At 35.7% G+C, this 16099-nt stretch overlaps 1 protein-coding gene across 2 annotated transcripts in view; it reads right to left on the bottom strand.

The window, feature by feature from the left end:
- Dnah5 (dynein axonemal heavy chain 5) overlaps window positions 1–16099 on the bottom strand; it is a 312016-nt gene that overhangs the window by 218634 nt on the left and 77283 nt on the right. For both annotated transcript variants that reach the window (XM_074077723.1, XM_074077724.1), the window contains exons 6-12: window positions 15627–15764; window positions 14733–14909; window positions 13028–13141; window positions 12282–12389; window positions 8134–8256; window positions 7296–7511; window positions 4412–4519 (exon numbers count right to left, since the gene is read on the bottom strand). In XM_074077723.1, the coding sequence (XP_073933824.1) occupies window positions 4412–4519; window positions 7296–7511; window positions 8134–8256; window positions 12282–12389; window positions 13028–13141; window positions 14733–14909; window positions 15627–15764 (984 nt within the window). The remainder of the gene's footprint in view (window positions 1–4411; window positions 4520–7295; window positions 7512–8133; window positions 8257–12281; window positions 12390–13027; window positions 13142–14732; window positions 14910–15626; window positions 15765–16099) is intronic.

The following is a 16099-nucleotide window of genomic DNA, read 5'->3' as shown; positions in this document are numbered from 1 at the left end:
TTGCAAACTTAACTGTGAATTACATCACAGAGGACAGACATCTCAGGGGACATCAAAAAACTAATATAATATACTACATATTCTAACATCCAGTTTAAGTGATAATAAAATGAAAGTCTGACTGGGGGTATGACTCAGTGACAAAGAGCTTGCTTAGTATGCAGAAGGCTCTGAGTTCTATCCCCAGCACCATTAAAAAAAAAAAAAACCTAATGAAATTGGAGAAGATAAACTATGGTATGAATTCTAAATTTATACTTTTAAATAATAAAATAACAAATAATGAAAATATGTGATACTTTAAACTGAGGGAGAACATATGTACTGCATATTAAAATTTGTGAGAAATAGCAATAATAATTTATAGTCCTTAGTAGTAAAGGTGTAGCATTTTGTGCATCTATTAAAATAGAAAAGTTAATAAAAACTGAAAATAATGACCTATTCAGTCAATTGAAGAAAAGTAAAAATAACAATAGAATAACTTCAAAGAAGAAGGGGGAAAACAGCAAAATATAATAAAATTGAAGACAAAGAAACACGAGACAAGACTAACAACTTAAAAGACTGTTTTGGGGGAAAGAGGAAATAATATAGAAAACCTTTGTCAAGATTGACCAAAGAAATGGGGAATTCACACTAAAGTCATCTATCAAATAAAAATTCCATAGGGTGAGATTAGTCAACAATTAAAGTTGTTTTAAAATCAATAAACATAAAATGTGTTGCAAAAGTTATGCATGACTTATATACCAAAGTTTTAAGAAATATTTCTTTCATAAAGCCCTCCGATAGGCTTTCCAAAATGCTTTTTACAGGATATATGAGAACCTCATATGTCTTATGGTACCGTACAATGTTGTCCCTCCCCTAAAAAAATTGCACCAAAAACCTAAGCATTATTTATTCTTTGTTCATTCTAAGATTCAGTGCAGTTGCAATTAAAATCTAAACTTAGTTCAATGTATCTCAGCAAAAATTATTTAATTATTTTCTATTTCATGCTTCAAGATAAAGTCCCAACCAATCTTTTTTTCCTCAATTTACCAGGCAAAAGTTTAGCTCCTCTACAAACTTAAAGGGACTATTAATTGATAGAATATTAACATAAGGAAACCAGTTTGATAAGAGTTAGTACCAAATTGTGCTTCACTTTAGACAATGTTGAGTCAAAACTGCCAAGGCGACCGGATGGCACTATCCAGGCCACCACCAGGAATACTCCCTGCCCTGTTCAGCAGAGCCCAAAGCTGAAGGATCTCCAGGCTGTCATACATGTCCTCGCCTTTGGCGCTTCCCATTATTTCTAATAAAAGTGTACATTTCTTTTTTAAAATCTTGTTATTTGTTCTGCAAAGGTGACATTCTTGAAACAGGAAATTTCCCTGCACTAAAGAACATTCAGTTGCCTGCCTAATAGATATCTAAATTGTTTACTACATGAAGAATCTTTATGCAAAAACTATGCCAAACTAAGTGTTTATATTTATCTCTCCACTTTTGCACTGACAGACACTGGCAAAACCTTCCCAAGCACTAATGCCTGGTTTTCCTCGTTTTCTGATATGACAGCTTCACAAAGCTGAGCTCTCTGTGAATGTGGAAATCCTTGAACTAGTTTTCTTTTCTCTCTGACCCTTGGATCTCTAACACCAGTTTGAAGACTCCATAGTGTTTTGGTGTTGGGCTACACAATCCTCATACTACTCTTCCTATTGTGTTCCTATTCCAGAGTCTGAACTTCTACTTCATTTTCCTTTAGTTGAGCTTGTCACTTCAACAGTCCATCCTGTACTGAGCACTGTGTGAATTCCCTTACCTCCTGCAATTAGTAATATTAAACTTTCAACAGCCCACTTTACACTATCCACCCCTCTTTGACCTGTTAATGCTAGCATGGACCTAAGTCCACACAGGACCACAGCTCTGTTCCTCTAGAGAGCAAAGCTCTGGACACACTGCCCCCATATCTTTCACTTGCCCTGATTACAGAGTCTCTCCATTCCTTGTCCCAAAACTCATCAGCAGATATTTTTGCTCCAGTTTTACTGACATAAGGGTGAATTCACCTGAGTTAGTGTATCAAGGAGAGAATATAGAATGCTTAGTTAAGAGAAAGAGATGATAAGGAAGTCAAAGGAAAAATGAGTTGGCAAGCTAAACTTAGAAATGGATGATTTTGAGATAAAAGACAAGATGAGAAAGTGTTGAACTTTAAAAAAAAGAAAATGCAAAGAGGAAAATGAACAAATATGCTTTAAAGCCAAGCTGTAGAACATTTAGAAAATTATATTCTTGGTACTATATGAGGGCACAAGCATAAAAACATTCCCACGCACTTATTGGGAAAACACAAACAGCTTCCTAGCATCAAACACAGCTGCCTCTCTGAAGCCCTTTCTGACCCCAGGCAAACATAAATATGGAATTGTCTTCTAGGTTCACATTCTATTTTACAGGGAATAGCAATGATCACATTCTATGCATGTTTTGCTGGCCTGTCCTCCCTCTAAGTTTCCATAGGTCTGTGTCTTTTGAACTTTTAATTCTCATTCTCATATATAGTATCTGCATATTACTCTTTCATAGCTAGTCACTTGGCCCCTCCTTTTCCCATCTTTTTTGAAGCTATATTCATTGTTCTGTTCTAACTTAATGTATATTCACATTCAATCATATTACATTCAATTATATCATCTCTGATCGTGAGCCTCAAGGGCAAAGGTATTCAAGGGCAAATTTATTTCTACATTCATAACTCACAGCCTAGAAGCCTAATACATCATTGCTGTACAGTAATTAGTTATTTCGTCATAACAAACCTACATTTTCTTGTTAGCAAATAGAGATAAAACATGATCCCTACCCTCAAGATTCTCACCAGCTCCCTATACTCCACATATAAGCTACTGAAGTCTCATGTGATCAGAAACCTCTGGGAAGACACAGATAGAGACTTTGACAAATGGACACTGACCATGGAACACAGAATCAAGATCCACTATGTTCCACCAATTTCCAACAAAAATGATGTCAGGATCCACTGATCTTAAGTCTAAATCAATCCCTCAAATAGATCAATGCCTAATTATTATAGGCACCACATCTTCCCAACAATAAAATGTGTTACATGGCATGATTATTCAAAAGTAAAATTCTTGGACTGAGAGGTGTGGCTCAAGCACTAGAGCTTCTGCTTTGCAAGTGCAAAACTCTGAGTTCAAATCATAGCCTCACCAAAAAAATAAGTAAATAAAACTTGAATTCTCAAGCCAGACTGCTCATGTGACCCCAACTCTCCACTTGTTATCTCTGGGACTTTGAATAAGTCGCATAAAGTCACTGTGCCCTAGTTTCCTCCTCTAAAAGACAAGAATAATAAGAACATACACTTTCTAGAGTTATTGTGATTACTAATTTACAAACATGAAGTGCCTGACATGTAGAATTAGCTAGCTTTATTACAGCTTCTTCTACCTTGAACTCTTTGAGGAGCAAAGATACCTCATAGCTTTTTCCCTCAATGTGTACAAAATCAGTTCAAACCAAAAATTCTGGCAGGAAAGTAGTAGAATAGCCATTTTCCTTTTATAATTGAAAGATGTACCATTGCACCTCCCTAGGGTGAAAAGAACTCTTCATATTAACTTTGGCAGACCACCTATTAAGTTGTCTCCCAACCATATATAATTGATGCTTTAAAAAATAGGTTCCCTGGTCGCTCTTTCCTAATAACGAACATTTCCAACAACCCCAATGAGTCCTTTCTCTCTTACATTCACTGCAGGATCCCACAGTTGATCCCACAGACTATGCACCCCACTAAAACCAGCCAGCTCAAACCCTTCCCCAGGAATATGGGTCAGGGACTGGTTCTGTTATATGTTCTCAGAGACTGATAATGGCTGTCCTGCTCAGGAGGGTTGAAAGTCAAGATGGCTGGTCTGCAGTGAGTAGGGAGAAGTGAAGAAAAAGGAACTTCCAGACTAAGAGAGGTCCTGACACCAGTTTTCTAAGGCCAGCTGTAGCCCTGCCTTTAGGATCTGCCAGACATGGCTGATAGTCTGCTCAGGCTATTCATAACTATAAAATAACAAAATGGAAACAAATGCCTCTATTCTAATGAAACTGCAGTGTTTCCACAGAAGATAAAAGTTAACTTTCTAAGAACTAAGGTAGAAGACAAGCAGAAGTCTGTGATTACAGCTCATTATCCAAAGCTATATTTATGACCCTTCAATTGAATCCCTCAATTATTCATCTGAAATCAGAAAATGCAGGCCGAGGATGCTGTCGGTCACCTCTATGATGACGATGACTCTCCGTCTGAATGGGTAATGATTAGCAGTGCTACACAGAAAGGAAAAAGTAAACATGTGACTGTCAACAGGAATCTTGTTATACAACCTACATGAAGGTCATTAGTCTGCCTGCAAAACTCTTCATAATCCTGGTCAAAATCCATTTTCCGCTGGTCTAAGAAATTATATTCCTTTTTCTTTATGGCTGCAACAATGTCCTGAAATAGCATGGAAGAAATGAGACAGTATTTCAATATTCTTGTACTGATTGATTAAATATGACCCTTAAATGCAGAACTTACATGATCATTCCAAAAAAATATGTTTAAAATGAGCCTGATTTCTTCAATTCTACATTGTGTAGCACTCCATACTCTACAGGCAGCATAATGTCGCCATACATCATTACAAGAAATCATTTGGAAAGCATTCTCATGATGTTTAACATATTTTTGAAATATTTATGTGTAAGATAAAATCCAACGCTGAAAATTAAGAGACCTATTTTTTCAAAAGCATTCATGTTAATCATATCTGAAATATTTTAAAAAGAAATCCAAAGTAGAATTGACTAAAATATTTTTGTGGAAAGTTTAAATCATCTCAGAAAATAAATATTTTAACAGAACACAAATATAAGAAGAAAATGATTGTGTTATAATATTTACAGATGAGTCACTATCTTCTAAGGCTTAAATGTTTTAATAGAATGTCAAACCACAATCTACCCCTTTAAAACTCTCTAGAATTAATTGCTTCCTGCTGCCCTGCAAAGCTATGCTCTATGAGTATGAAAGTACAAATTAGGCAATTCATCTCCTTGAAAAAGCTATTATCAGAAGTTTTGTTTGTTCTAAATAATGAGCTATAATGCTCTGTGATCATTCTTAACCAGGTACTAAGCCGTTCTCAAACTCAGGTGTCCATACTGTTGACAGAGGCATATAATTTTTATAAAGAATATTGGGCCTCCTTCCACACTCTCCCCTTCAAAGTCACTTCCAGTTAAACATCAGTTCAAATTTCTCAATGAACAAAAGTTCATGAACTGTATAACTTCATGAATCAAGGTTACTAGTTAAAAACAACCTATTCTTTTATGTTGTATAACTACAAAAGCAATTTCTATTTAGATTGTGTGTGTGCATGTGGGGGAGGTCATTATATTAAAATGTCTAAAAGAAGTATGGAAATGCTACAGTATTACATTTTAATGTAATGATTTAAAAGATTTGGGAACAGGAAGAAATCCTGTCATAAGATTGGATCTCAGAGTATTAAGTTAAATAAGTGAAATTATTAATTGTGACTTTTAAACCAACTAATCAAACTCAATCTACTTAATCATTTATTTAACAGATATTTATTACACAGCTATTATGTGCCAATAAACTCTGAAGACACAATAAAGTACAGAACAGACTAGTCCCTCTTCTTAGGTATTTACAAACTTGGTGGAGACAGGAGATCAGAATACATGTAAGTCACAAACAAATGCAGGCGATCACCTGAGACCATGACAAAATGGGTAATGTGACATACAGTAACGCAAGTGGAACAGAGAGCAAGGAAATCTTCATTAAGTGTGTTGTTTAAATCAAGATTTGGAGATCTGGAGGCCAAAGAGGAAATAACCATATGATGATCCAAGGCAGAACTTTGGGGAGTGTGGGGCTAAGTGGATATAAGGACTGAACCTGCCTATCCTGTTCCTGAAGACTGTCCAATGATAAGAGAAGCAGAGAAGCAGCTGGGAGGGTAGGCAGCCTACAATGGCTAAGCAAAGAACATTAGATTCACTTCCATGGTGTCATTTTGAAATCCCAAAATTGATACTGATATCTGAAATTCTCACTTTATGTTTTCATGAACCATCTACATTTTACCTCCATTTGGTATATCCATTTTAGTAAGCATCTCACTTTAAATTTTCAAAGCAATATCTGAGTATCTTTATCTGGTTAGAAGAGACTTCTTACCATTCAACTTCTCCTTCAAAAACAAGCTTTGAAATTGCTCCAAAGTCATTTTTTACATTAAAACAGAAAATAATTTATAAGATTCCAAACTGAAAAAAATAAGTGAGTGTATCCTCTCTGTGTAAAAAAAACTGTCACTTTCAAAGCATAGCTTTTCTAACTTGCAGATGGCACACAACACACTTTAAATGTTTCCTGTTATATAAAAGTCTTCTTTTCTCTCTCAGAAATTATATACTCAGAAATGAAAAAGATTCCTTGTATTGGCCTAAACTGTTAGAGTAAAGGAATCATCATGGACAGTAAATTACATGCTCTTTTTCAAATTCAAGAAAAAAATTTTCAAAAAATTCAATAAAAAAAGTTTTAGTGTCACTGTCCCCAAACAAGAAAAAAATCCACCTTAAGAACTCAAAATACAGTTTGCTTGCAAATTGTCTTTTAAAAATCTTCAAAATATTGTTAGCTCACTGTGCTCATTTTCAACACTAAAATTCACCTCACAGATACCCTCATGGGATAAAGCAGAGAAAAATCAAGGTGGATCAGGAATGTTAGAGCTACAATAAAATCCAGTTCTTTCTATTTTTTAACATGTGTCCAAACAGAATGCTTTAAAACACAAAAAACTGAATGTCACACAAAACTTGGTGTTAAATATTGCTGGACACATAGTATACTCTTCATTAAATATTTATTGTATTTCTAAATGAAACAATAAGTTATATTTCATACTTACTATGAAATAATAAGTACTTTTCTTGTGCTAACAATGAAAATGTTTTTTCCTAATGTCAATTAATTTTAAAATATTAGGAGGTCATTCTTATAACCACACATCTGAAAAGAACATGTTAGTACTTCTATGCAATTCTCAAATAAATCCAGTTTTCTTATTATTAAAGGATCATAAGATTATATTATACATTATAGACTAATGATCTGAATTATTCTAAATACCACTGTTGACATAAAATACTAAGGTTTAGTTGTGGGCAATAGTAGCAAATAATACCTGGTATTTAGTTACCGCGTCTTCCAGCCCTTCAATGTTAGAATCTTGCAGGACTGCGTATATCTTGAAGGTTGAAAAGATGTCCATTATCTTGGCAAGACGTCGGTGGAAAGTTTCAAATTTTCCAAAAATATACATCTCACTAAATTCAAATTGTTTTTCACTTGGATTTTGCTTAAGATAATGTTTTGTCTTGTGAAAGCAATGCTGGTATTCCTTAAAAATCAAAAGCAAAGAATAAGAAAGAAATCGTAGAGGAATGAGGGTATGAGTCTGTGGTAGACCACTTGCCCAGATGCACAAAGTCCTGGATTCGATTCACACAACCAGACCAAAAAAAAAGAAAAAAAAAGAGCATAAAGGTATTAAATTTTATTTTCTTAAGTGAAGCTGACAGCAAATTAGGATAGAAATGCCAACTTTTCAGTTTCACACCTTCCTGATCACTTATTTACCAGTTTAAAATATATTTTCTCATCTTCCCATCTAGCAAACTCTTAATTATTCATGGTACAACTCAGAACTGTTGCTTGTCCAACTTGGCCCCACTGTTGCAGTAATAGCATCTGTGTCTACTCCCCATTAGTGCAGATAAAACTATCTTATCTTAGTCATCTTTGTGTCTCCAGAACTTGACTTGGTCTTGGGATATCTCAGGATTCCAACAAGAGTGGAATAAGTAAATAAATTTTCTGGGGAAGTTTATGAATACAATTTAATAGGAAAAAAAATTATTGTTATTTTTAGCAATCAAAAATATTGTTAAATGATTTAAGATGGTCTCAAAATAATACAAAAATAACAAAACATCTAAATACATTACTAAGGTAACCATTACCTGCTTAAGTCGAATTGCAGATAATATTTTTTCCATAACAACATCCTGTGGCTGGTTCCAGATGGAAGCAGTTCCGTTGTTGGTAATATAGGCTTTACATGCAGAAATCATCTGATTTGTCACCTGGAATTTTCCAAGAAAATTATGTTAAATACATAAAACAGCCCTGGATTATAAATCCATGTACAGGAACCTCAGCTCTTCTACCACTCACAGTGTAAAATCTGTGAACTTGAGTTTTGGGTTCATTTTTCCCATCAGAACTGTGATCAAGCACTGACATTTTACTATTGTCTAAATCAGAGTTGGAAGCACTGTGAAATATCAACCACTGGAGCCACCTTCTGTGTGCAGGATGAAGCCCCTAACCAACCAGAGGACTCACTTCCCTGTCTAACAGCTAATGAGAACTTTCCTGAGCTCCTCAGTTAGCCTATCCTAACACCTGCCTCACAGTTCACAGCACCTTGTAAAGTGCAGTCCACCTTGATGTTTCATGGCACCATGACCTACAGTGAAAATGTCAAAAACAGAAGATCACAGAGAGACAGTAAAACTAACATCTGAAACCACTAACTTTTTTTTATCGTTTTTACATTTACTTACATGTGTATAAGTTGTTTGGGTCACTCCTCTCTCCCCACCAGCCCTCCCTTCCAGGCAGAATGTGTTCTGCCTTCTTGTTCTCCAATTTTTTTGAAGAAAAACATAAGAGATAATAAGAAAGACTTAGCATTTCTGCTAGTTTGAGATAAAGACAGCTATACAGAGAGATTCCTAGCATTGCTTCCACACACATGTGTATTACAACCCACATTGGTTCATCTCTACCTGACCTCTTCACTACTTCCTGGTCCCCTTCCCATAGTGGCCTCTGACAGTTTAAGGTTACTTTATTCACTCCTCTATAGTAAGCACATCAACCACATTCAAGTTTTAGGTTTCCTTCCCTTTCCCTATTCCTCCCATGTTCATTCTCTCCTTAGCGTGTGACTCATGTCCAATAATATTACTGCATTTGTTTTGGGTCTATAATCCACAATTGAAGAAGAACATGTGATTTTTGACTTTCTGAGCCTGGCTAACTTTGCTAAATTTGCTTAAGATGATGTTCTCCATTTACCTGTGAATGACAAAATCTCATTCTTCTTTGTGGCTGAGTAAAATTCCATTGTATATAAATACCACATTCTCTTGATCCATTCGGCAGTAGAAGCACTAACATTTTACTCAAACTTGAATAAAATCCCTCAGAAGCTTCTAGATTGTTTTTAACTGAAGGAAAAGCAGAATTAAATGACTGTACCGTGGGGGCGGGGAATATAATGTCTGCCAGGTGCAGGGCAAGGAGAGAAGGCATAGGCAAAACAAGAGCAGTGTGGTCCATAATTGCTGGTTTGGGTGATACTTCTGTGGAGGTTCAGTCTACAATTCTCTCTCCTCTTGTACTACTTCAAAACTTTAATTTAAAAAAAGATTTTGGATAATGGTAGTCTCACAATTTTATTCTAAAAATCAAGTCATGCATAAAAATCAGTAATATGCATGAAATCAAAACTAATAATGTCTTTTGCTCAGAGAAATTTCCCCTCTCACCCTAACATAGGGCTTTAAAGTATGACGAAGTGGAAAAAGGATCTTGTAGACATCCCTCCTTTCTACCTGAACTCTCTACACAAGAGAAGAAGGAAAGTTTCCCACCGAGCTTGAAGGCTGGCTTTCTCTGTTCCCTGGAAACTCTTTGCTTCATGTGCATCAGTATATACAACACAAAGCACTGATAAGTCAAAAGTTCTTCATTTTTAAAATAACATTGAAAATGTTTGCCTTGATAATGAATCATCATTTACTTCTTAGAGACTATTCGAAAGTGGAATGGCAAAAAGGGCTTACCATAAACACTTATGAGTTAGGACATAAGGTTTAAGCATCATTATGTTTTGTGGAAGAATCATTATAACTACTTTATAGATTACTGAAATATTGCAAGTGGTTTTCATTGCCATGATTACTCTTCTAACAACACCACAGAAACAACTGGGGCATCAAATAACCATGGAACAGAGGCTCATAAAATATGAAACAGAAGATAGCCAGTTAAATATAGTTTTCTTAATTAAAATTTGCCCAATAGAAACAATGATATGCTAAAATACACAGGGAAAGAAATTCTAAAAAGTTATTTTGTTTTTATTATATAAACAGAATGTTTACTATTTATTATAATTACTTTGAGAAATAATCCTTTATTTACTGGCATTCTCTCTACTGATGGATTAAGCCCTTTTTTGTGGTATTGGGGTTTAAACACACTTGCTAGGCAGTCACTCTACAGCTTGAGTCACTCCACCTACAATTTTGTGTTGGGTATTTTTGAGAAAGGATCCCAAGAACTGGTTGCCTAGGCTGGCTTCGAACCACTATCCTCCTGATATCAGCCTCCCAAGTAGCTAGGATTACAGGCATGAACCACTAGCAACCAGCTAGACTAAGCCTTTTTAAAATAGTAAGATACATGAACATTGGATCGGGCCAAGATGACAATTCTTAATTTTGAAAAAACTGAACATTGGCACAGAAATATCAGGCTGTATGCTACACCATATGCTCACCCTCTCTTTTCTTTTTGTAAAACATTTTATTAGTGTATGACAGTTATGCAGAGTGTTTAGCTGTGACATTTCCATATATACACATACTGGATCATCCCCTCCATTACTCTCCTTCTTCCCCCACTCCCCTCCATCAAATGTCTTCAACAGGTTTCAGTGTTCCATAGTCACACATGTAGAGAGGTACCTCAACCATATTCACCCTCCTTTACCCTCTTCATCTATCCTCCCCATCTTGCTATAACCCTCCCTTTAACATGACCTGTATTGTATTCCTGTCCTTCACTATTTTAGCATCTGTTCACTGTTACAAGGGGTTTTGCCTTGGTACAAAAAATATGTAAACATACTGTACTTTAATCATTCTACTCTTCCTTATCTTTTTCCTCCTACCCTGTATTGTTCAACAGTGTTCAGTGCATTTCATTGTGCCTTTTTCCTACAAAGATGCAATGTATTTCAGCGTTATTCACTCTCTATCATTCTCTTCTTCTTTCCCGCCTCCCTTGGTCTCATTTAAATATACCATTATTGGAAACATATATATATATATATAGCTTGTATTTGTATTTGGACCTATCTTCCACATATGAGAGAAAACATGTGACCTTTGTCTTTCTTAACCTGGCTTACATCCATTTACCTGAAAATGACAAAATTTCATTCTTCTTTATAGCTGAATAATATTCTTTTATATATGTGTACCACATTTTCTTAATCCGTTCATCTGTTGTATGGCATCTGGGCAGTTTCCATAGCTTGGCTATTGTGAATAATGCTTCAATAAACATGAGTGTGCAAGTGTCTTTTTTGTATCTTGACTTACATTCCTTCAGATAATATGCCTAGGAGGGTATTGCCTGATCATATGGCAGTTCTATTTTTAGTTTTTTGAGGAGCCTCCATACTGTTTTCCATAGTGGTTGTACTAGCTTATATTCCCATCAACGGAATATGAGGGTTCCTTTTTCCCTGCATCCTCCCCAACATTTTGTTGTTTGTGTTCTTGAAGGTAGCCATTCTAACAGGCATGAGGTGAAATCTTAAGGTGACTTTGATTGGCATTTCCCCTATGACCCGGGATATTGAGCATTTCTTCATGTGATTTTTGGTCATTTGGACTTCTTCCTTTGAAAAAAATTTTTGTTCAGTTCATTTGCCCATTTCATTGGGTCACTGATTCTTTGGGAGTTTAGTTTTTTGAGCTCCCTATAAGTTCTGATTATTAATGCCTTGTCAGATATGTAGCTGGCAAAGATTTTCTTTCATTCTGTGGGCTGTCTTTTCAGTCTAGTGAGCATTCCCTTTGCTGTGTAGGAGCTTGTTAGCTTCTTGTAGTTCCATTTGTCAATCCTTTCTCTTAGTTGCTGAGCCACTGGAGTTCTATCTAGGAAGTTATTCCTTATTTCTATATGTTCCAGTGTATTCCCTACTCTTTCCTGCACTAGTTTCAAGGTTTTATGCCTTACATTAAAGTCTTTGATTCATTTGAATTGACATTTGTACAAGGTGAAAGACATGGCTCCATATGCTTACCTTTACAAACAGAGATGTAATCTTCTCGGAGGTGTTATAGTAATGAGAAATACTGTAGATCATTTTAATTGCATTTATAAGTGTAGGGATAGCATCAGTCATAGATATCTGGAAGATACCAGAAAGTTTTAAAGGAAAAAATATCAAATTCAGCAAAATTCTAATTATAATAGTTTAATCATTCCATCTCTATTAGAATAAAGTTTAAATACTATCTATTGCTTTACATGAATATATTTTATAATGAGTTAATTTTATTATTTTATTCACATAGGCTTAATCAAATTTTATTTCAATATAAGAAATGTTAACATATTGTTAAGGATGAAGAGGTTGTGTTAACAGTTGACTTTGTAATAAATAAAAATGGGCACTTTCTAATACTAAAAGATTAAAAAAAAAAAAAAAACACCAGTCTATGACTTTCTCCACAGTTCTTTGGGGGTTCAGTCCAGAATGTCAACTGCAACATTTAATAAAAGATGGAATATTTTCAAAATATAACATCTCTTAAAATTTTTAATAATAGATAAATGATAAATCCACAGATAGATTAGAGAAGGGGCTAAGAATACATATGGAGTTATGTGTATTCATGTGTGTTTGTATTTTCTTTAGAATAACAAAGAAATATCTAAGACCTTTCCCAAAAAACTATAGTATCTATGAACCAAAATTCAGCATTCAGTTTAGCTAGTATGGAAAGGACCATCACTAGACTAAAGAAATAGAAAGCCATAACTCACAGGGTCACTGTTGTACAAAGGGTCACAACATTTCTCAAGTGTGTACAAATATTTGACATTGTCCTTCGCTTCATTAGCTGCATCAGTGATTCGAATATCTGTCTCCCGCCAAGTCTGAGCACAATACAAGAAAGCAATTTTAATGCAGTAACTCACCAAAGAGCTTCCAATATAAGAGCTACTAAGAGTAACCACAAGTACCTTGAGTCAGATTTTTTCCATTTGTTCTGTGCATCCTGCATAAAACTGAATCCCAAAAGTGAGGGACATTTCTATGTTGAAAAGTAATTCAAATTTTTTGACTAAATGTTAAAACTAAATGTTAAACCATCTCTTGTAAACCCCATTCTGTAGTTAGCACAGCATACCAAGAGGGCAGCACCTCCTGTAAACTGACACATTCTCCCTCCCTAACCACTGGGCCCACTTTGTTCTTCACTCTCATATTTTCTATTTACTCTCCATTCTATTCTGAGCTCCCTTTTCCCCATATCCCTATAGTTTTGTCCATTGGTTAATGTAGCAATTATTTATTACATGCCAACCATATGTCAGGACTGTGCTCTGAGCTAGGAATTTCAAAGTGGAAAGGAATCTAGAAGTAGAAAAAATAAGAGGAAATAATTTAGTACAAGTCAACTCATTGAGTTGGCTTCACAAAAATTCTAATGAAAATATTTATGAGCTGTATTGCATGGCCTCACATATTTCTTTAAACAGTGATATGAGGTAAATCTGAAGCACATTTAAAGAAACAATTATTACTTAAATAATTTGCATGGATTGAAAGAAGCATCCATGCAAATAGCAATAGTCTTCACAGCACCAGTGCTAGGTGAGTGAGGCAGCTGATGCCCTTCTCCCCAGTAATCACCAACATCTTGGATTCATACTCTGAGTCATCCCTTCCCCCTTGAACATGGACTAAATCTAGTGACTTGCTTCTAATAAATGAAATGTGACAAAAGTGATGGTATGTCACCCCTAGAATTGGCTCGCAATGACCATGGCTTCTATGTTGGGTGCTCTCTTGCACTTTCTCACTCCATCTCCTTAAGGGAAGCCATGTTCCATGTCATAAGCTTTTCCCTATGAAGGGGTTTGTGTGGTAAGAAATGGAAGGAAGCAGCCAGCAAGGTGCTGAATTCTGCAAATACAACATACACCAACTTGGAAGTAGTTCCTCCGCCATGTGAGACTTCAGGTGAGCCAACACCTGGCCACAGTCCCGGAGAGACCTGAAGTCAGAACCATCCAGATTCTTGACTCACAGACTGTGGGTTGCTATTTTTAGCTGCTAAATTTTGGGAAGATTTGTTTTGTAATACAAAATTAATATACCAGGACTAAAAAATAAGAATAGGTTAGGTTAGTTTTCATCGTTACTACATCTAGCTGGTCTGAATTCATTATATGTGTGTGTGTATATACACACATGTGCACATATAATCTTATTAACATGGTATATATTAATTACATGCATTGCTCTCCAATAATGCATGCACAGGCATGTACACCAGCCAGAAAAATATCTTTAATTAGAAGATTAGTTCTGCAGTACCCAAAATTATACAAAAGCAATACTACCCAATCCTGAGAGGTTTACATACAGATATAACACTTTCCTGTTCCTAATTACTCTATGAAATTATGAATGGAGAATTCTCGCTCTCATGTCATAGGGCACAAAGAAATGACTGACAACCTTCAGAAGCTTGGACTTGGCAGCCGCAAGGACCGCCAGCACGGCCTTCACTTCAGGGCTTTTCAGTTGATCCAAGAGGTAGTTGAACTTGGACAGCCTTTTTTTCCAGTGCTCCAGCTCTGCTCGGGGCCCAGCGTCATCTGCTTGCTTCCGTAGCTGATTGTTCTCAGCAAGGATCTGCAAATGCAGCAGAAAAACAGGAACAGTGCATGAGGCTGGGGTAGGAAAGTTATACATGTCCAAAGAAAGGTGGAAATGAAGAGCTCACACTATCTGAATCACAATACCCTGTAATCCAGTTACAGCTTCAGATGACTGGATCTTTCTAACTCTACACATATCCATTTTCAAGACTCAACAAAGACTGAATTGACTGTACTAACTGGAAACAACTTACTTAAAGGTTTGACTGAGCCTTTGGAGACTCTGAATTTGACGTTTCCTTGCCTATTCTTTTGCTATGTAACTTTGAAGCTTTGGAAAGCCCCATGCATTAAGCAGGTTAATTTTCATTGTGCTTACTTCTTTTATATAATGTCCACCTTCATTTAAGACTTTCCCAACAATACATTTTTAAATGCTAAGTCTCAAGCTCTTATTTGGAGGACCTGATGAATTAGAAAATGCTTCATATTTCTACAGAGGGTTTCTCAGAAGAAAAAATGAGCAAAACACAGCCTTTTAAGTGATATAAGTACACAAAGTCACTTATTTTCACCTCTTTGAATTCTCACTGTTCTTAACTAATGACTATAAGTGAAAGCATGTTGAATCTCTCATCTTTTTAAGGCCCTGTGGTCAGATTCTTAGGCAAGGCAATATCACTGTACACCCTCCTGCACTGGCTAGTTCAATTACAGCAGCTGAAACTGACCATAGGTTTCTGGAAATTACCTGTTCTGTCTGTTTGATCCACACTTTCATACAGCCTTCTACTTTTTCCAAAGTCTCAGGGTTACTAGCTAGAGTCAAGTAGTCCATAGGTTCCTTCAAGGTTTTCAGTTCAAATATGTCACATTTTTGAAGGTACACCTAATTAAAATGAAGATTGAATAATAATAATATGCTTTTTAAAATGACATACGCTTTTTATCAACCCTAAATCTAGACAGATATCAAAGGAATCCTCTAGTCTATTTTACCCTGCTCCTTCCACAAAGATAATTGAAAGCACCCAGAGCCCAATATATAATCCTCTTCCCTATGCATTGAGTACAACCACAAAAGATAATTGATTCAGAGGTCAAACTTGGGGTCTGAAATTAGAGCAAGAGAATATATCACAAAATTGGGGAATTAGTAAGGGACTTGGAAATTACCTACCAAGTTATAAAACCAAAGAGAATGAGACAGGCAGCTTGAAAGGA

This window comes from Castor canadensis, chromosome 6 (assembly GCF_047511655.1).
Source record: "Castor canadensis chromosome 6, mCasCan1.hap1v2, whole genome shotgun sequence".
NCBI lineage: Eukaryota > Metazoa > Chordata > Mammalia > Rodentia > Castoridae > Castor > Castor canadensis.
This window is presented reverse-complemented; position numbering and strand designations above follow the sequence as displayed.